This window comes from Pristis pectinata, chromosome 16 (assembly GCF_009764475.1).
Source record: "Pristis pectinata isolate sPriPec2 chromosome 16, sPriPec2.1.pri, whole genome shotgun sequence".
NCBI lineage: Eukaryota > Metazoa > Chordata > Chondrichthyes > Rhinopristiformes > Pristidae > Pristis > Pristis pectinata.
In genome coordinates this window covers 24,072,836-24,096,156 of record NC_067420.1, presented here as the reverse complement: position 1 = coordinate 24,096,156, position 23,321 = coordinate 24,072,836, and the positions used below count along the sequence as shown (strand labels likewise).

Sequence of the window (23,321 nt, the reverse complement as noted above, 5' to 3'; positions counted from 1 at the left end):
AGGCCACTTGGTCCTCATCCCTGTGACATTATTTAATTAGATCATGGCTGATCAGAATGTAATTTTAATCTTATACAGCTGTCTACCCGGATAACCTTTTACCTCTTGCTTATCTAGAATCTCTACCTATTCCTCAAGAATATTCAGAGATTCGGCTTCCCTCATCCTTTGAGGAAGAGAGTTCCAAATAATCGCAATCCTCTGTGGGGGGCAGGAGTTATCACCTTATCTCTATCTTAAATGGACAATCACTTATTTTTAAACTGTGATTCTTGGTTCTGGATTCTCCCATGACAGGAAAGAGCCTCACCACATCCACCCTGTTAAAACTGTTCAGAGCCTAACAAGTTTCTATCAATCACCTCCTACTCTTCTAAACTCCAGCAGATATAACATTAGCTTGATAAGAAAACCAGCCCATTTCACATATTAGTCTGGTCAACTGACTCTGAACTGCTGCCAATGTATTAACGTCCTTCTTTAAATTGGGTGGCATTTAGTTCTGCTGCCTCACTGCTCCAAGGACCCTGGTCCAATCCTGACCTTGCTCTGTATTGTACAACTTGCAAGTTGTCTGTGTAAATGTATGGGTTTCCTCTGGTCTTTTCCCACAACCCTGGAAGGCTTGTGTCATGCTGTTGATGGATTACCAAAAACACATAAAAAAAAGCATGCATTATACCTTTATATTTTAAATGCAGTGGGATCTTATATAACATTGTAAGCAGTTTTTGTTTTTCATTCATTAGATGTAGACATTGTTAGTAGGTCCAACATTCATGGCAGCTCACTAAATGCCCTTGAAGAGTTAGTTGTCAGCCAACTTCTTGAGATGCTGCAGTCCTTCTGGCAATGCTATTGATTGGTAGGGAGATTCAGGATTCAGATGCAGTAACAAAGGAATGGTGAGATATTTCCATGACTTCATGGGGTGTCATTTGGAGGGGAACCTGCAAGTGATGGTGCTTCTTGTCCTTGATGGTAGAGGTCACAGGTTTAGGAGCTGCTGTCAGAGTAACCTGGCCAAATAATATCAATGTATTTTGTAGGTAGTGCATATTGCATCCATTGCGCACTGGTGATGGCTTGGAGTGAAAGTTTAAGATAGTGGATAGCGTGCCAATGAAGCAGGATGCTTTGTCGCAGAGGGTGAAGTTGCTAAAGCTGCATGTTCAGGCAAATGAAGAATATTCCAGTACTCTCCTGATTTGTATCTTGTGGTTGCTGAAAAGGCTTTGGTGAAATAGAAAGTAAGTCACTCATCACAGAATAGCCAGCCTTTGACCTACTCTTGTAGTCACAGGAGTTATGTGGCTCATGTAGCTGTTTCTGTTCAGCAGTGACTTCCCAGGATACAATAGTAATGCAATTAATTTTCAAGGTAAGGGGTAGACTCTGTTCAAGATGTTCTTTGCCTGGGGCTTGTGGGGCCTAAGCATTATTTACCACTTATCAGACCAGGTCTAAATATTGTCTAGATCTGACTAGTCTGCTTTATTTTCAGAAGTGTTATGAATAGAATTAAATATTATAAAATTATCTGAGGAACTCAGTGCCATCATAGAGATTGGAATTTCATGACCATGCTGTAGTGTATTTAGAGGTGGTCTGTTAACCAGTCTTGCAGTGTTCATAAGTTATAACTATAATAATGTAGAGAAGAAGATGCCAGAAACTTCAGAAAAAGGCTGCATACTTTCTTACAGACTAACAGCAAGTGACAAGGGTGCTTAGATCACATGTATAAGGATATCAGTACATTACACACTCATGATTTATTTATCGACTTCCACACAATCATATTGCACTGTTTTTCCTCTGGAAAAAGGTACACACTCAAGCTGTTAACAGGCCTTCTCAGAGGCTTAGACCTTCTTAACTGTGTTCTGGCATCGTAGTTATGTCTTGATTTGAAGAATGTTTGAGATCTTGTCTCAACTCACCGTCAACTTGTGCCTCCTCTTCTCTGTTTGATACCACACCACTTGTGAAATTAATTCTTCAGCACATATTTCTTCCATGTGGTCAGATATGTCTCTGGCTGTAGCTATTTAGTCAACATGGATAATTCTGACCTTCCCTCCAATTTGTACAAGATAATGTTTTTGACAACATATTTATACTCTCACCAATGTCCCAGTGCTGTGTGTCATACTTGCACATCAGTTTTAACACACTCACTTAGTTCTGTCTGAATTGCTCCTCTTTTCCACTTCCCACAAGCTTTTGTTTCAACTGCTCCCCCTCCACTGTCTCCACCACAATAGGCCATTCCAAACTCATGAAGTTGACTATGCTCTGCTAGAGTGAAAGCTGTGGTGGAAAGTATCATTATGCAATATTTAGAAGATAGACTACTGTGATTCATTGTCAAATTGGAAAAACCTTGGAAGAGTTACTTCTTCAAAGCTTCCTTTAAAACAAATTCAGATCTTTTGGCTGCACCATTACAGGGCAGAATGCAAAATGAATATGGGTGAGTAATTGAATACTTGATATTATTGCACCTCTCGAACCATTCAAATAAATTGAACAAACTGTGGTCCATTGTCTGACACTAACACCTCAGGTATGTCTGGGGCACAAAAATCCATGCCAATTCTTCTGCTGTGTATTCCACTGCCATAGAGGATTCCACATATCTAACATCAATTTATTAATTCATTTCCAATCTACATCAGCACAGACAAGGATGTTGTCATCCTTTTCTAATAAAAATCACTGTGGGTTCTCTGAAATAGTTACGTCAACCATCCGTGTCTATTATGGTTTGGTGGTGTCATTCTACACTCCTAGCAGACTCTACGCATTGACACCAATTCTTCACAAATCCTCATCAATACTTGTGAAAATTCAATGCACCTGGCGATAGCTTTCATGGTTTCAATAACAGAATGTTCTGTATGTAACTCATTCAAAATTCAACTTCTCAGAACATTGATGAGGGTCCTATTCTATATTTCCACTTCTCAGTCAATGTTCAGTTCAAATTTTTTGTTATAAAATGGTTGAAGATCTGCATTTGGACACTTATCCAAATTGTCCAATCTCTGAATAAATTCAATGTTAAGAGCATGTTTTGCTGTCTTGGTTGAATAAGTTCTACAGCTGTGACTAAAAAGTTATTATCCACTAATTGCAATGTGAAAATTGTGCTTTCACCACCTACAACATCTTCATAAAAATGAGCAGTTGCACTTGCTTAGAAAGCCAGTGAGACTTAATTATAACCCCTCATCTCTACATTCAGAAAGCTGCCATGGCTGAAGTCACCAATTTTAGATCCAGAATAGCTACAACCTGTTTATAATCCATAACTAAGATGTAAGATCATCCGAACAGAAAGTTATAAAACTTCTTCACTCAGAAGATGATAGCATGTGCTTCATTTTTAATTTACAAATAGTTTTGTTCACATGCAAGAGGCAAATACTATCGGCTTCTCTTGGCCTTCGTCCATTTAATAACTGATAGCAGTGTCCACTCCATTGCTTTTGGCATCATACATGGGCTTCAATGTCCTCATTATGTCACAGTAACTATTAGAGACTTGTTGCTGAAACCCAGTTGACATAGATCAGTCCTCTCCATTGAGTCCCTTCCATCTCTAATCCTCACTCTTTCTGCAAAGGCTGAGATGACTCACAACACTCCAATGTACATCCCCAGGCTACCTATGCATTTGAGCTGCCATTACTTGCCCGTTTCCTGCCAAAATGGTGGCAGTTCTGCACCTACGTTTCTTCTGTGTTCAACTCCTATGTAATCCCTTCATGTTGCCTGTCCCACTTGCACCTTCCCTCTCTTTTGTTGATTTTGCTGATGCCTGTGCCAATTTACCAACTTATTGCACATCCAGGCATTTTGACACGTGCCGTTTTCTTCTTACCTGCGGAGTTAGTGAGGTTCTTTGCTGAGCTACGTTGATCAACAATACTCTGGAGGTACTGCAGAATTTTATTTCTTATCCAGTATTCCCAACCCTTCCCACCCTCAGCTGATCCCCACTGATAAGTTGAGACTATCCTCATCATTAATTGTGTATTTGGTTCACAGAATACCTACTTGTGCTGGTAATCTCTCACTATATTAATATCTAGAAGACACCAGGATCCTTAAAATAAAGATGTGAAATTTACTGTTGCAACTAACGTGTGCTCATGCTGCACATATGATGACATCAGCTCGTTATATACTCAAGTGACATACCTATATAGTAATACATAAATATACCACAAGAGCCATCATCCTTTGTGTGAGTTACAACTTCAACTAGTGGAATGCTTTTGCCTTGATGCCCATGGATTTAACTTCTGCCAGGGCTCCTTCACCCCATATTCAGGCAAATGCTACCATGATGTATATGGGTGGCCACTTGGATTTCAAGTCTTAAGTTTAGATCTTTTATCTATATTTGGACCAAGGCGAAAACCAAACTGAGGAGAGCACTGGACAGCAGGTTATTGGTGAATATGTGCTGCATGACAAAACCGTCAATAACACCTTCAATCACTTAACTGATGATTGAGATTTAATACATTAAATGGTTAATGACCATTCGATTTGTGTTTTTTTTTAAACAGATGAAATGGAGAAAGGAGAGATAACGTAATACTTCATGTTACACCATCCTCATCCATTGGGTAATTTACTGCACCATGTTGTCTCCTTAACATTTCCGGCAGAAGAGTATTTCATCCAATTGAACCGCATTTATCTAATTCATTGGAATCAGTGGTAAGCAATTCAAAACTCTATTTCAGAATACATTAATTCAGTAATAAGTGGAACTATTAATATTTTTAGCAAGGAGGTTTAAACTTTAAGCACATCTTTGCAGAATAAGTTAATTATTTTTCTTTTGTACTGATCCAGAACATTGACACATCATTCTTGTCCCTGGCCAATTCTGGTTTTCCAACTAAAACTTGCAATTAATTTAAGTCAAGTAAGGCGACAGTATGGCAAGGAGTGAAAAAAAAACAAAATTAAATTAAACTATGTAATCCATAGCACCTTTGCTTTGAACAGTCAGCCATTTCCACTTGAGAGTTATGTGAAATTCTGGTTAGAGTAAAGGGTTTATAGGAGAGTTATTTTGATGGATTTTCTGTTTGTAGATCATAGCAGAATCAGAAGCAGATCAGAGAACCTCATACTGAGTAGCCACGGTAAATGACAGCAAAGCTAACATTCTCCACACTTTGGATATGAATGAGCTGAAATGAGGTGTGGGATTAAACAGGACGCATGCTGGGTTTTTCCACTCATTTTGTGTCCATATAGTTTGATCTCAGAATTATGCAGCAGCAAAATTACCAATTAGTACCTTTAACATTACATCATTTTCACTGCTTTGCCCTGAAGGCCAGGTCTAAACTCTCAGTAATTATGGCAACAATTCAGGGCTTGTGATTTATTACCTTTATAGGTTTGCAAGGAAGCAGTATACTAATTTTGCCAAATCCAATGTCAATTTGAAACACTTAACTGTTCTCAATTTGACAACTGCCTCTACTCTAAGTTGACTGAATTCTACTTCAGACCTTGATCAGAGACACAAACATAACATGGACACTTTTAAAATTCTGCACACCAAGAGGAAAATTGCCATGCCACATTGGCAAATATCAATAAGGGAACATCCAGGAAACAAGTACATAATCTCAATACATATAGAATAACAATGGAAAAGGATATAGACCACCCCCGGATAAAAGAAAGCAATTGGAGGAGACCAATTTCAATAGGATGAGAACACAAGAGACTATGATGCAGGGTTTCGACCCAAAAAATCAACAATTCCTTTCCTCCCACAGATGTTGCTTGACCCCCAGAGTTCCTCCAGCAGATTGTTTGGGAACAGATCTGCTACAGGTAATTTGGAATCAAAACATAGCATTTCATTAGGAACAATGAGAAGAGGCAATATAAACTAGAAGACACAATTCTAAAAGGGGTTCCAAGAACAAGATGTGGAGGTATATGCGCATAGTTCAATGAAAGTAGTAGGATGGTTCAAAAAAGTGGTTAAAAAAACATATGGGATCCTGAGCTTTATAAACAGAGGCATGGAGTTCAAGATCGAGGAAATTATAATGACCTTTACAGAATACTGGTTTACCTACAACTGGAATATTGTGCCAGGATAGGGTCACCCCACATTAGGAAAGTCATAAAAAGCCCAGGAAAGGATGCAGAAGAGAGTTAGCAGAATGCTTACAGAGATGAGAGGCATTTCTTCTCTGGATAGCCTGGAAAAGCAAGGAAGAGGCGGCAAGAAAATCTAAAGTTGTATTTAAAAATGTGTGTAGCTTCAGTGAAATTCTTCTCATTTGTGAAGGCGTCTAGAATTATAGGACATGGAATTCCAGCTTTCTTAACCACATTATCTACCAAAGCTGCCACTTTCAAGGACCTTTGGACTTTCATGCCAAGGTCCCTTTGTTCCTCAGTACTCCCTAGAACTTTACCATTCATGGCAAGAAATTGCCAAGAGTCATGAACACAGCTCAGTCCATCAGGCAAACCAGCCTCCCCTCCATCGACTCTGTCTGCACTTCCTGCTTCCTTGGGAAAGCAGCCAAAATAATCAAGGACACTTCCCACCCGTCATTTCTCTCTTTTCCCTCTCCCATCAAGCAGAAGATACAAAAGTTTGGAAGCACACATCACCAGACCCAAGAACAGCTTCTAGCCCACTGTTATCAGACTTTTGAACAACCTCTTACATGCTGAAGATGTATCCTTCATCTCCCAATCTACCTTGTCACGGCCCTTGCAGTTTATTTGTTTACCTCCACTGCACTTTCTCTGTAGCTCCAACACCATATTCTGCATTCTGCTTTCTTTTTATAACCTCAATGTACTTATGTGTGGCATGATCTGCCTGAATGATATGAAAACAAAGTTTTTCACTACATCTCACCTCACGTGACAATAAACCAATATGTCCTAGCCTCATTAGTACTCCTAAAATGCAGTTCCTTTGTATCATTGTTTCGTTTGACATCAAGAGAGTAGTTAGGATTTGGTCAGAACATGCTGATAGTGGAACAAAAGAATTAGAAAGGGACAGCCACTTTAATTCTACCTCCTCATTATAACTCTTCCCATTACTGAAATGCAGCAATTTTCATTTCCTTATAATTGGTAAGAAATTTTGCACATTGTACATACTTCAGGAGAATGTTAGGTTGTGGAAGAAATGTACCACATAGAGGCATTTTTGGCTACATGGCATATTTATGAACATTTTGTGTAGGTCCGTGTGAACAGTGATGATAATCAACAACAGTGAAATTTGATGTACCATTATTTTCTATCCCAAATACTTGACTTTACCCTCTAAACTCATCTTCCACCTCTACATCTAAAGTAATAATACTTTTCTATGCTGGTACTGCTAATGTAAAGTCATGCTATTAAAAAAAGCCTCTGCAGAAACATAATGCTTATCACTTAATGTAATGTGAATGCTAAAAATGAAAATGTAGAGTCATACAGCACGGAAACAGGCCTTGACCACTGAGTCTGCAACAACCATCAAGCACCCATCTACTTTCGAGTTATTGAGTCAAAGAGATACAACATGGAAACAGGCCCTTCAGCCCACTGAGTCTGCCCCAACCATCAAACACCCATTTACACTAATCCCACAGCATTTCTTTTTTATTCTCCCCACATTCCCATTGACTCCTCCCAGATTCTACCATTCACCTGCACATTAGAGACAATTTACAGTGTCTGATGAACCCACATGTCTTTGGGATGTGGGAAGAAACTGGAGCAGATAAAAACCTACATGGTCATAGGGAGAACATGCTAACTCTACATGGACAACATTGGAGGTCAAGATTAAACTTGGGTCACTGAAGCTGAGCCAGTAGCTTTACTAGCTGTGCCACTGAGCTGCCCATAGTAGAAACAACATAGGTATGACACATTCCAAATTATCTTAATTGCAGGTGAAGTTAATCTATTTTCAATTTATTTGATGACATTGCCTTTGATAGGAAAGGCTTTACCTGGCAGATATTAATTTTATCTTACAAAATAGCCTTTTTTATTCAGATTCTTCATAACAACTTTAGCTTTCCTGCGGTCAGACCAAGTCATCAGATTCTGTTGCTAAAATGCACCATTATTTAGAGTCATAGAGCTGTAAAGCACCAAAACAAGCCCTTTGGCTCAACTCGTCCATGCCGATTGAAATGCTTGTCTCTGCTAATCCCATTTGCCTGCAATAGGCCCATATCCCTCTACTCCTTTCCTATCCAAGTACTTAGCCAAATGCTTTTTAAATGTTGTTCTGTTACCACAGAATAAATTTTCTGAGACCAATTCATAAATGAAACTATGCCATATTGCAGACAAAGATCAACTATTCACACTTTCTGTGGGAAGGGCTGTGACGGGGAGGTATAGCAGCATGCAGCTCACTATCTTGGCACCCACTCTTTCAAACCCAACAGGGGTGCTCCAGAGCAATCCAGGCAGTGGAAGCATTGTTTCTACATGCCAATAGATTTTGTGCAGTTTTAGTTGTAGGCATGCTGAGCATATCTGCATGTGTTCTGCATCAGTATGTCATCAGTGGACAACTCTCGCTGCTGAGTAGTGGTGGCAAAATGAATTAAGGCATTGTGGTACCACCTTTGATCTGCGTGTTGCATTACCCAAGGTAACATACTCCTGCTGATGGAGGGAATGGAATCCCTCTCATTTCCAGTATAAGACAGAGTTAACAAAGAGCACTCGTGAAGTGTTCTGCCTTCAGTCAGTGACGCTGCACATGGAAAACCTACAATCCCATTGTCCATCTCCACCTGCTGATTTCTGACAATACAGAATACAATATAGTAGGTATTCTTTTACATAATGTGTGCCAGAAAACAAGAAGATGTTTTCTGAAAAGAGTGAGATCTTAATAGTTCATTAGCATGGTCACCTTAATAGCCACTGACAATCTGGTCCTTGGCGTTCTCTGAAGTTACACTTGTGGCTGAGGCAAGTGTAGTGGCATCTCAAACATTTTTCCTTACTGAAGCATGACAGGAGAATTGTCTCCTGAGCACAGTGGGAGGTTATGACCTCCTGCAGATAGCCTTTCTATTCCTCCTTTTCCCCTCTTTTCCAGAAGCTTGTCCTGCTTTCCCTGTTCTCCTCTCTTTTTCCTAGTTATGATATTTTCCAAGGGAAATGCTTTTCTCCCATTTACATCTGGTAATCCCTCAGCACCTGACATACCACTTCCTGCAGGTTTTCATAACCTGAACCAATTATTGAGAGCACAAACTGCTTGTAGACTCATAGCAACTGCCAGAAGAAAATAATTCAGTAAGTAACTTTGAGTAGTTGATCAATAAGGTGCTGTCTAAATAGGACTACTGGGAAAACTGCAGATTGTGCTCATAATAAGCCTCTATCTCAACGGGTAGGATGATCCCACCCATTTCCACCTGGCATCTCTGACCTCCATCTCAGCTGCTCTCGGGTCTCTGATCTCTCTTGGACACTCTTAGGGCCTGGATCTCTCATCCAATCTCAGAACCCAAACTTGCTTGTATCTGCAACAGATGACTCCACAAACCCAACCAATCACAGCCCTCAAATGGAGCAAAGAACTGCCATGCACTAAAGGAAGTTTATTGAAAAAAACAATAATTGCCATGGTAAAACATTCCACAGACATAATTCAGAGATAGTTTAAATGTTTCAAAAGATTTTATGTAGTTTAAACCCTTTTCTCTCCATGAACTTATGCAAATTGCTACAAATCAGTGGCAAATATTTGAAATGCATGCTGAAATTTGGATACCCCAAATTCTGCATCCTGCTGCTGAACACATTAACAACTCCGGAAGTTAAAAGAGAAATAGCTGGAATACTAAATTACAAAGCAGTAGTTTTGATATCAAATTCGCATTGTGCTCAGATTGACATTATGGTCTGCACACTCTGCATACTTCTGAGCATTCACTGCACATGCCAACTTTCTCACCAATATTGGTTCATGTAAAATTTGCTCCACAGTTGTGCCTGTGCACCACAGACTCCAATTTGTATCACTGAGGCTTTTAATGATGTTTTAAATAGGAGATTTTTTGCAAAATTTCTCTCCATATTTTTCATTGCTGTAATGTATTGTGAAATTAGCAACATGAAAAAGTGAAATTAACATAACAACGCACAACCATCATTTGAGCCGAGCACTTCTGAGATTTTGTTCAATAAAAACTATTTTTCTCTTTATTACCAAAATTTGAATTCTTAGATTGATTGAATTCCAGTTAGATTCATTGTGAAATCCCTTCTAGTAATATTGACTTTTAAGTAAATATGTTTGACCTGACCAGATTGTATCTGAAGGTTTATTGAAATAATACTGCATCACTGACCAGAATGGCCTGTGCCCATGGGAGATAAATCTATTGCAGGAAATGTGTTAGCCATATTGGAGCAGATAGAAATGGAGCCATTGTACAAAGAAAAGTATTGAGGGTCACAAACAGCAAGAGGTCAAGCACGACTCGAACTGCAGTAACTCTGGATATCAATAAAAATTCAAGCAAGATACGATGTAAAAGATAATTCTGAAGGTTGGTGTATGAGAACTTGAGACAAAAAGAAGTTTTGACATTAGTTGGTGGTATTTCTTTTGAAGGGAGGGAGATAAGAAAGGGAGTGTTGACAAGTGATGAACATTCTGGCGTATCAGCAGAAGAGAGATGGCGTAGAAAGGAAGAGAAGGGAAAAATTAAGAAAGAATCTTGTAATCTTACAGTGTGAGAATAAGCAAAATGAGGGTGGTGAATGAATGCAGCAATCTCACATTTCTGAAATGATCAACACCCCTTCTAAATAAAATTTTACCCTTAAATGTGCAATAGAGATTAAGAAGGATATCTGTCTTCCTACAAAATAAAAATCTGCTTATTTTATCTTTTAAAATGAACAAAAAAATTATTTTCCAGAAGGAAAGGGTTATTTTCCATTTATTGGGCAATGACACAAGCAATGGCAAAATTCAAGGAAAGGGTTCTAAAAATAGAGAATGTAATATACATTGTAAATTCCGGAAAAGTTACTATAATACATTTTCCAAGTTCTGTTCTTGCTGATGGAACCTTATGATTGCTATTCTGGATTTACATTTGCTATTCAATGAATAAATGAAAGAATAATGACTTGCAACAAAATACTTTGTTCCACAGCAGCAGTATTCTTATATTCTTTCTATCGAGGCTATGGATCTGAGGCTCAATTTCTAGTCTGCCAGTGGTGCTGAATCAGCTTCACTTTCAAGCAATAGCTGAACCTACAATAAATATGTCATTCAAACAAAGCTGGTTTTCAAGGTGAATTGCCTCACAAGTAGTAAAAATCTTATTCAACACACTAACGAACAGAAATATACAATATAAAAAATTGCAGTTATGTCACAATACTGACTGTAAAATGCCAACAGTCTTTCTAGTTAGTTATTACAACATTTTTAAGTAAAATAAAACAATTCAAATGAAATCACGTTTAAGTGCTTCATAATGTCAAACTCAAAGAATCCTCCTTCCATATGTGGAACTTTACTTGTGTGTCTATTTATATTTCATACTCAAATTAATAAGCAATGAGTTTGAAGTTAGTTACTATTCAATGCAAAATTTTGAACTCCCTCTTGATTTAATGGATAATGGAATGAAGGTGACTACACCTTAAGCATTTCCCAAACACATATCGGTTTAATCTTTCTATGTGTAATTGTTTTTGATATAGAGACAAATAATATCCAACACCCATGCTATTGCTAATCTTCAGCCAACTTCTGGGAAGTGACTGCAATGATACATTTATTGATTTTTTTTCATAGTTAGATATAGGAAAGCAGACTCAGAACAAGCAGAAAAATATTAAGGAATAAAACATGGACCAAGAAGATTTTAAAATCAGGTTGTCAAATCTTGCTGAACAAGAAAACACCAGAAATTGATAACAATCTAATAACAAATCATATCCTTCTATTTTAATTTAGAGTATTATCATGAACGAAAGGTGATGATAATGAATAGAGACTAAAAATAAGAGATTTGTAACTATAGGTGGGAAGTTTGAGGTGATACAATGGAAGTCATAGTGATTATCAGGGAATACAATATGATAAAACATGACAGTTGTTTCCCTTGACTCTAAGTGGCAATAAGGTGAAGATATAATATAGCCACAAAGAGATAATGGGGAGATTATAAAATATATTTATGAAGGGAATGTTAGATTGCAGAATTCTCAATCACAAAGATAAGTTGAAGCAGCATCCATAAATTCTTTATAAATGAAATTAGTTACAAGCGTATGAAAGTAGAATATGAAAGGGTATGGAGAGAAAAAGAGCACAGGATTAGATAAGAGAAACAAGGGACTGCAGATGCCACCTATCACTGCTCTGCTTTTCCCTCCTATATATTGGGCTTCCCCTTTTCCTATCTTCAGTCCTGAAGAAGGGTCCTGACCTGAAACATTGACTGCCTGCTTTATTCCATGGATGCTGCCTGGCCTGCTGAGTTCCTCCAGCATCATCGTGTTTTTCAACAGGATTAGATAACATAGCTAGAAGAAAAAATATTAATAACTATACTCTTGTAGTCCAATGCTATATGATTCTATGAAATGTTCTGCTAATTCTGAGGAGAGAATTTAATACAGAGCAACAAAATTATTTTTGTGTAAAATACTGCGTTTCTTTTTAAACTGTGGGAGTGATGAGCTCATTTCAACAGGGGTTTATAAACTTAAAAATATTTGAACATGGTTTTAGGTATACTGGTTTTGTATAGATTCTAAAATTATCAGAATATAAAACAATATTTATAATGCCTTCTGATGATTCAAAATTTGGTGATGAGATATTCAAAAAATAAATGTATTACTCTCATGAAAGATTTATTAATGATCTGCATGAATAGTGTCCATGAGAAGCATAATAGCTCAAGTAGTTCTGTTGTGGCAGGTATTAGAGACAGCTAACCCAGGCAAGGGAAAGAAAATTAATTCTTTCATGGAGCACTTGTATCTACAGGCTTATTGTATAAACAACAAAGCTCTATGCAAGCAATAACTAAGCCACAGCAAAGGACCTGATTCTGCAGGAGCAGGACTCTAACAGCATGGCCCATTAATTGCACTTGTTTGTCTATGTTTAGATTGTAATAATTTTTATGCACAAATATATTGGAAGTACATGCTAAGAAGAGAACCATGAGGGCTATGGGGCACTTGGAACTTTGATACACAAAAGGGCAATGAATATATCAATGCGATTAAAGGATTGAGGAAAATAGATGGACTAAAACGAGAGTGCATTAGAACTTGTGAATCAAATGTGTTATACAGAGAGAGAGAGAGAGAGAGAGAGAGAGAACGGAACCTCAGAAACAAAAACTAAAAATAAGTTACATTGAGTATTTTTTAAACACCCTAAAACTATTTACAACCTAAAATAATGAGCTCTGTTATTGTTCTCTTTCTAGGTCAGAGGGGCTTGTTAGCAATTTCTAACACATATTGTTAGAAAGGCACTTTTGGTACTAATTGCTACACTTAATTTTCTGTGGTCTATTGAGGTTGGGATTAAAGAGTGTCAATGCAGCAACTTCAAGAAAATCATGAGGCAACTTACAATGGAGCAGTGCAAATCAATAAGCAAACTGTGGTGATCCCTGATTCATGTTATCCTTGCCATATTTACTGATTGATTTGCAGATCAGTAATGTCCATAGAGCTCACTTGTCTAAAGATAAACTATCCCGTTTTTATTCCGATATATCTCCTTACTGTGACAAATGTAATAATGGAGTTGCTTCTTTAATTCACATGTTCTGGACATGTCAGAGTCTTAAAAAATATTGGACAGAGGTCTTTTATACTTTTACTGTACTTTTCAAAATAAACTTTAAACTTAATCCTTTGACTGCACTATTTGGGATCATTGGAGAAAAATATATAACTTTGAAGGCTTCTGATTTACACATTCTGGCTTTTATTTCTCTTATAGCCGGGAGAGCTGTATTGCTTAAATGGAAGGAAGTTACTCTGCCTACTCATGCTCAATGGTTACGGGATGTTATGTCATTCCTGAATCTTGAGAAGATTCGCTGTTCAGTTTTTGAATCTAACTTAGACTTTCAAACCTTGTGGGGATCTTTTTTTGAACTATTTTCAAAATCTCTGATTTGGTGACTAAAACGCAGATATTGGCTGACACGGTTACGTTTTTTTTTAAGGGTTTTTCCTTGTGTTTTCCATCAAAAAGCTTCGGTTTTTGGTAGTGGGAATAGATTTTTTTTTATAATAAAATATTTCATTTTTTTTCTCCTTTATTAACTAACTATTATATGTGATTATTAATTTAGAGTATTGTGATCTTAAGTATGATTTAATACAACGTATTCAGTAGTATTTTTACTCTCTTTTTTAATGCATGTACTGTATTATTTTCATGGATTTAATAAAAATATTGTACAAGAAAAGAATAATGCCATACAACATTTGGATTCTATTTTGTTTCAGCAAGGTCTGAGTCATTATGTATGAAGTGACTTGCTCTGCTTCTCATAGGCAAGGCAATGCAAAGTTCATAAAGCACTATAAACTATTACAAATAAACTAAGGTATATTTCCTACTTACACAACAATTTTTGTGCTGAACTTATATCCGTAAGAATAAAAATCAGGAAAACAATAGTGTGTATAATATGAATTCCAGAGCTCTTCAGCTACATTTTATGCATAAAGACCCACCAACTTTATTCCAAAATACCTGGGCTAAGAGCTGTGGCTGTCTCACACTCCAGTATATGTTGTACTAATCAGATAGCTTGCTATTCATTACAGCACCACGAGTAAGTTTTAGTTTGAAAGGTTGTATAAGCTGTATTTAAGATGTTGATTAGTCTTCCTTGCACCGTTGCTAGGATTCAAGCATGTAGAGAATGCATTGCTTCCATTCATACTTCTCTAAATTATAGAGTTATTCCAGTCTAATTGATATTAGACAAAAACATCACTTCTAGTCCATGTAATTTGACTGGCACAATTGAGACAGTACATATAATGAATATCATTTAAGCAGTTCCAAGAAGTAGAATAAGTATATTGTTCAGGTAAAAATAAAGACAAAGCAATTTAATGTAGTCACTGCTGCTGAATAAATCAACAATTATTATGAATTGAGTTTGAAGTTGACATTGAGTAAACGACACACATTACATAGTTTCACCTGTATCAAAAGTTTTTTTTGTAGGTTTTTAAAACAAGTAATTAAACAAGCACCTGGTTGACATTGATGCACTAGCACAACGCTAAGTGGTATATTATTTTTTGCTCTGACAACAGTCCTCATCCATCACTTTGGATTTATTAATCCTATTGCCATACAATAAGCTGTATCTAAATTAGTACCTTGCTTTGCTTGCCTTATTCAATAGAAGACGCTCTTGGCTTTGAGTTTTAAGATAATGGGTTGATGCCTCATTCCAGGTTCTTTGCACCTGCAACCTACTAATAGAGTCGGGCCCGTTACTTCCCGAGCCATAGCAGATACAGAGGAGAACCATATGTCAGAAGTGTTGTCCCTTAATTTCAGCATTGTTTCAATCATAGCACTCTCACCGCTGAGAGATAAGGACAAAGCTCAAAATACTGCTTTGGAGACCCAAGCACAAAAATCCAAGCTGAAGGAGTACAAAGCTGTTTGAGCTACTAATTCTGGTTAGATATTTTTAACCGAGGCCTCATCTGTTCTCTCAGATGAGATTTAAACAATCCAGTGGCAGGATTTCATAGAAGAGCAGGAGAGTTTTCACCAGTATCGTGGCCAATATTTAATCCTCAAGGAATAACAAAAAAAGATTTTCTGTTTGTTATCGCATTGTGGTTTCTGAGCAGTTGCAATGCACAAATTGCTGCATTTTCTATGATTACAACAATGACTACACTTCTAAAATTATTTCATTTAATGTAAAGGACCAAGATCATAAAAGACTATGTATAAATGCAGGTTTTATATATTTCTTCCTGACATTTTAAAGTTTAAACCTGGTAACAATTCATTCTCAGGGGTACTCTCCCACTATCCTAATCAATGCATTCCTCAATCAACATCCAAAATGGATAATTCAATCATTTTTTTTAAATTGTGGGACCCTGCTGTGAACAAATTAGCTTCTATGTTTCCCACATTACAGCAATGACTACTTTGCAAAAACATCTACTTGACACCATGGGATACCCTAAGATTTTTGAAAGGCACCAAGTCAGCACAAATACTATAAATTGACCAGAATTATTGATGGAATGCAGATGGTTAAATTGGCAGTTATTAATTTATTAATCTGTTGCAATTGCTTTGTAATTACCTTATTTTGTTAGTTCCATACTTTAAAATATTTGAAAATGTAGTTCTTGTATATTTAAATATAATGTCCTCTAGGCTTGTGATAATTTCCAAGGTTTCCTATCAGCAGTCTGCTCAAGTAATTTTATTCAATTCACACAAACCCTGAATTTCCATTATGGACCCAACTGTTCTACAGAACCAGCCTCCTAATTTTGCTGGCTTTTGCAGAACAGTAGGGTTCATAATGGAAATAATCACGATTTTACATTTCAATCAGTTTTGCTTGGTGAGATTCCCAGTAGAATTTAGACTTTATTACAAAGTACAGGAGCTGAATATATGGAAAAAAAAGAGAAAAAAACGGCCAACTGATAGATCAGAAGTTGATGTGCGACACCATAGCCAATCCTATGACAGTTACTAGTATTAGCCATTCTGTAGAGTGTCAATTCATCATCACTGACCTCAGAGTAGAGGAACAGTTCAAGTATATTTTCTGTACAAAATGTAACTGAACTTTTCATACAAAGATATTCTGCCAACTCAATAACTCAAGATTGTGGCATTCTTTGACAGATGAATAGCTCCTATCACTTTATGTATGAAATTCTCACAAATTTAGGTGTCATGATTATGCATTCTGAATTTCTATATGTATTGCTACTACTTCCATGCATTTACTATTCCCAATATAAGCATAAAATTTATGGTAAAAGGTCAGAAGCTTATCAATGTTAGGAACAAGCTTAAAAGGTCATTTGCAGAATGCTCTTGTGAGAAGGATAAACTTGTGTCTAATATGTTTTGATAAGATGCTATTGCCACATAAAACAGGGAAGCCATGATAAACAGCTAAAATTCAACGGCGAGTAGAATTATACAGTATAAAGCAGAGCTTCTCCAATTTCATCAGTCTCCCAGTGGGCAGATTAGTTAAAATTGCCACCATTGAACAAAATTATATCTTTCAATATGTATGCCAGGATGGAATTTGGAATCTCAATGCATATAATCATTTATCTTGCACTTAAAAGATTTTGACCATTTCATTTACAAGGTTAAGCACTGAATTACAAATTATCGAACACAGGCTCACAATCCTTCATGCATCTTATTACATTAAGTATAAAGTTTTAAGGTTTAGCAAAGAAGATAACCACTCGCCAGAAACATTATAAGCTTCATTGCTTTAATTATTACTTCTGCATGGGACTTGGGCATCTTGGTTAAAAGAATAATTAAAATCTGCCTGGATTCAATTTGCGATGTCACTGATCAGTAGCTTCTGGTGACGGATGGTGGTGGGACAGCCCGGAATTGGGGAAGCTGGAACAATTCATTTGTAGTAATGCTTAGTTTTTTCAGATGTTTAAATAAATTCAGGGCACAGCAATCCAGATACTTAAAGTAGTTTCTTTAGCTTAAATATATAAGCTATTATATTTAAGTATAATATTTCTTTAGCTTCATTTATAACAAAAGCTTTTTATATGACCCTTGAACCCATTTTGCTGCAAATCTGCACGGAATATCTTAAAGAGTTTTCGGACAGACTTTGGTGGTGTTATTATACCAAGTAGCAGCATCTTAGAATTTTCAAAATTTCTTGACAGCATAGGCTGTGCTGGCTAAGCCTGATGCTTTTTGTCATTTCCAGCTGCCTTACATTTTGCTGTAGTTTTTCAAATCTGGATACTGCTGAACCTTTTGGAATAGGTGGAGATAAGTTTCACATTGAGACTATTGTTATATTTCAGGGTAGCATTCCCGTATATGAGTCAGCACTTAACATAAATTACCTTCATTGCACTATAGGAGGAATACTATATTGTTGGAGGAGCTGCTTTTCAGACAATCTAATAGGCCAGAGCTTGTCAGTAACAAGATACCCTCTTGCTGCTGACCTGTAATAGTGGGTATATACACCAAGTCCTGGCTGTCCGCATACTTGTGAGGTTAGCCATGTATTACCAGGAGTGTTTGTAAATATATGGCCCTATGGCCCTCTCCTGTGATGTCCAGTAAATCTTGTTTGCCATGAGGTGGATTGCATTTGATGTCTTGGTTGGTGTGTGGCTGGAGGTGGGGTTGAAGTCGGGAAAACTGAGGGTCAGGAATGTGGGTAGATTTTGACAAGATGCAACTTACATAGAAGATATTAGATCCATGGAGGGGATGTCAGTGCAGCTTAGTGTCATTGCCAGTGGCCTTAATGGTATCCATCTTTTTTTTTACCTGTAGGAAGTCTATACCCCTATCTTTTGGAAATAACAGAGACTTAGTGTAATTAACTTTTGTGAGTTTACTGGTGTTAACTTGCTAGTAAGTATTGCCCTGACCCTAAACAGAATGGTATGTGTGGTATTGCATAACATAGTGCCATTATGTGGAGAGGATGCCAAGTTCCTCCCCTGACTTAGCCGGTGAACAAACCATCCAAGTCTTGATCATTTCTGAATACTCCTGCCATTCAGCAACATTCAAAAACATCTAAAAACTGTATGAAGTCAATTAAACAACTTAACTCTTAAAAATACGTTTTAACATTTAGACAAAGATAAAGCATTTGAAAAGCACAAAACTTACCAGTTGATAGATCAACATACTGTATATTGCATATTTCTACCTAAAATAACTTCTTTCCAGTTGCTCTGAGAACAAAAACTCATTGTAATTTCCTCAGAACCAAAGGCCATGGCATTTTCACTATTGCAGCAACATGAATACTGTTGTTTAAGATCGAAGAATGAGTGCAGGCTTTTGACATAAGGTTTAAAAAGTTCAATGTTTTCAAAGAAATCCTGCAATTATGTAAATTTAATACAACGTAACTCAGTGCATCTGGCAAACAGTAACAAGAGTTCGTGATAGAAAAACACATAGAGACTCACTGAAATAGACTAATTCTTATATCTCAAAAGCCCATTTGTCTCCTTTGAGAAAAAAAATCTACAAAAGTGAATGACTTTTTGGTGAAAAGTTTGGCACAAGAGGGAAAATGGCTAATTTAAAATTAGCCTCCAGAACCCTAGAAAGTGAAATATCAGAACTCTCAAATGGAGTAGTGATATTATCCATGACCAGTTTAGTCATGCAGACAAAACAATATGTGATACAATCTGCAATTCTTGCGGAGTTACTGAACCTTAAGCATGACACCAAATATACTGTCAGTGGAGTTGTTGTGGGTTGGAGTGAGTGAACATAAGATGTGTTTGTGCTTCCGAGTCTTCATTGATGTCCGTTAGTTTTTAAAGTGGACTTCAACATGGCACTCCAACTCCAAATCTGAATGAGCTTTGACTGTTTTTATGACAACTGCAAAGGTGTTCCAAATGCAGTGATCAATTGTTGACAGTCTCTCATTTCTGAGTAGCCAATCAAGCCAATGCACAGCCTAGCTAAAACATATTTTTATATAACTGAAAAATATAAGACTTTTAAACATTTGCACAACTACCTTTTATCTTCAGAATCTGTCACAGAAAAATGGACAATCACATCTGGGTTTGAACCAACATGGGATTTGTTCAGAATTAAGACTGGAAGTTCAATGAAAAAGACGTGACTGCAACAATCTTTAGAGTTTGCTATATTTCAGATTTGTTCAAAACCCTGCAGGATAAATGAAGTGAGATTAACTGAAAGATAAGATGCAAAAGGGGGAATAAACCAAAAGAAATGACAAAGGCATAAATTCAGAAAAGAGTTAGGGAATAAAGACAAAAAACACAGGCATGCACAGCAAAGAAGGGATAGAGAACATTAAACTTCAAAAATATTGAGAAGGTTAAAATGAACAGACAGAATAAAATAACGAGAGAAAGATTTAGATAATGTAAAAAATTAAGGAAGACTGAAGGATATGGAAAAGAGTTTAAATGACAGAGAGGAAGAAGGCAATAGTATTTTCAAGCAGCCTCCAATATTTTATCAAGAGTATTCATTATTTTCATTTTCTAACAAAATTGAGAAAGGAAATCTTTATCTCAACTGACTGTTGGTCATCAGTCTGTAGATTTAAATATTGGACAATCTCAGGTGTCAAACAAGAAATAGTACGAATGATAAAAATCATTCCAACTACCTGAAAATGTTCTGTTCCTGGCTGTTGTAAGAGCTTTATATTCCTGCCTCCAGATGTCTGTTGACCTCCCCCATCATTCCAGGCAGGATTATCGGTATCATCTTGCAAGCCACAGTTTAAGTCATCGGTTGACACACTTTGATCCAGGGTGTTTCGGCAAAAGCTGAAATGGGAAGCCGCTGAAAATTGAAGGGAAAGTAAGTGGATGAATTAATGAGGAGGAGCTCTATCTTTATCCACATTCATTTACACAGAAATAACAACTGTATCACAATCAACAACTAATTAATTGAACAGTTCAAACTCTACTGTTGAAATTAAGCAACAACACTACCTTTGTAGCATCCTGCCAGTGAGGCCAATTGAGACACAACATTGCCCTGGAGCTCCTGTGCTAGGTTCCAAGAAGATAGATATCTAATGATTTCTAAATTAACATGTGCGAATGTCAACAGACAACAAAATTAGATTTGACTTTACTGTCGAATAGCCTGCTGACAATCATTATTTTTCTTCATATTTGAAAAAATGGTTACATGGGTGAAGTACTGGAGAGGAAGAGCTATACAGAAAGTATTCAATCTTCAGGAAAGAAGAAAATTGCAATTGAAGTCTGAAATTTTAAATATATATATGCAGATATTTCCTTAAAAATCACCACAGCAAAATGGAACAAACTGAAGGAGAACCCAAATAGGATTTCCACACCAATATTACACCTTGCAAATACTTCCCAAAAGAAATAGTGCCCTGAGTTTAAATTACATTACTTAGAATATAGAACAGTACGGTACAGGAACAGGTCTTTTGGCCCATGATGCCTGTGCTGATCATGATGCCAAATTAAATGAAGTCCATCTGCTTGCACATATCCCTTCATTCCCTGCACATTCAGGTGCCTGCTTAAATACCTCTTAAATGTTGTTATCATGTCTGCTTCCAATACCCCACCCCTGGCAGCACATTCCAGACACCTACTACTCTGTGCAAAACAAAACTTGTCTTGAACATCTCCTTCAAACTTTCCCCCTCTCACCTTAAAGCTATGCCCTCCAGCATTTGACATTTTTACCTTGCAGCAACCAGAACTGCATGCAATATTTCAAATGTGGCCCAACTAAAGTTTTATACTTACATCATTAAAAAACTCAAAAACAAAGTTGCACCGAATATTTAGCCAATGACTTGAGTGTCAATTAGTGATTGAGGTCCAGTTATTTGTAAACAGAGAGAATTCGATATTCAGAAAAAAAAATCAAGCAGGAATGTATTCCTGACTCCACTGTCATGACAGCTTCAGGATTTAACTTATTTTTGACAAGAAAAAATTTGAAATGAGATTGGAATTAGAGGTCCCATAACCCTGTCATCTGTTTCTGTTTTCCATTAACTTCATTATTAGAAAAGTATGAAAAAATTGCTCCCAAGTGCATAGTATCAACATTAAAAATGAGCTAGAGAAAAATATTAAACCTGTAAGAGCTGGGTTAGGTTTGGGGCTGTGCAAATTCTTCTCACAATAGTACAGATCTATTAGTTGCAATATACTGCTTTCAATCAGATGAAAAGGGGCCTACAGAGAATTATAAAATCAATACATCCCTACCACAGTACCATTATGGATCATATGCATGACAATTCACAATGATTTTTATGTTCAAAACATTGTTAAGATTGCTGCCTGAAATAAATGGGTTGTTTATTTCATATGCAATAAACACTTTTGCTATAATACTAATAGCATTCTCCAGTGGAAATTAGACAATTTGAAGTCACAGCAAACATTTAATATATAGGCAGTTCAACTTCATTTCTGAATGGGAAAGCTAAATCAACATTTTCTTAAGCATTTTTATCTGCTTGATCTCCCCAGTTGAGTTTTTCTTCTTCACTCAGCAGTGTCACTCCTCCACTGTGGATTCAATCTGCCACTCATTCCTTGAGGGTGACTACCTCTGAGCAGCAGTCCAACCCAGAATCTCAGAATAAGACTGTAATATTCAAGCCACTGAATTAATATGCAACAGAAATAGCAGATAAAATAGTAATCTTGGAACTTAGTAACATGGTGTTTTCAATTAATTATTATATAAATCGTTATAAACTTACTGACAAAGTTTAACTTTAGGATGACCTCCATGCCTGAACTCACACCAAGACTCATTCATTCCTCACCTTATGTTTGCTGACCTACATTCATTCGTGGTTAAGCAACAATTTAATTTTAATATTCTCCTGTCAAGCCACATTTATATTTTTTTTAAGTATACCTCAAAACAAATCAATATTACAGAGATCTCAAAAAGATGCTACACCAGCCTGCTTCAGGCCCAATCCATGGGTGTTTTTTTTTCCTGCCTGTATCAATATTGGTGGCAACGAAAGACTGACTTGTAATAATTGTGCCTTTCTGCCAGCCCAATGCTTAAGTCCTCATTTAGTGCCTCAGAAACTGGAATGGCCATCAAATTTCTATGCCAACATTTCCTTGCTATTGCTATATGTAGCATGAAATCACAACTGAATAGTTCCATTTCCAAACATCCCACTTTTTACATTGGTTTTTGAGTGATTTTTAACATTCTAAGATGAAAATACTGGACACGGAGATGCACAATAAATCAATCTTAACTAATAGCAAAAGTCACAAAACTATTTAACCTTATAGTTTCTAGTCAAGCACAAGTAGTCAATCATTTGAGGAACTTAACGATGCAAATTTATATTTTGTACATGGACACATGTAATTTTCTTACAAAAGAAAGAATTGAACCAAATGCAAAAAATTTATTGTTCTACATGCAATTAGGTTTCCTACTAACTTTGAAAATCAAAGCCTACTTT

At 36.7% G+C, this 23,321-nt stretch overlaps 1 protein-coding gene across 2 annotated transcripts in view; it reads right to left on the bottom strand.

The window, feature by feature from the left end:
- Positions 1-23,321, bottom strand: part of LOC127578793 (sterile alpha motif domain-containing protein 10-like) — a 79,545-nt gene that overhangs the window by 51,300 nt on the left and 4,924 nt on the right. For both annotated transcript variants that reach the window (XM_052031246.1, XM_052031247.1), the window contains exon 2: positions 20,478-20,656. In XM_052031246.1, the coding sequence (XP_051887206.1) occupies positions 20,478-20,656 (179 nt within the window). The remainder of the gene's footprint in view (positions 1-20,477; positions 20,657-23,321) is intronic.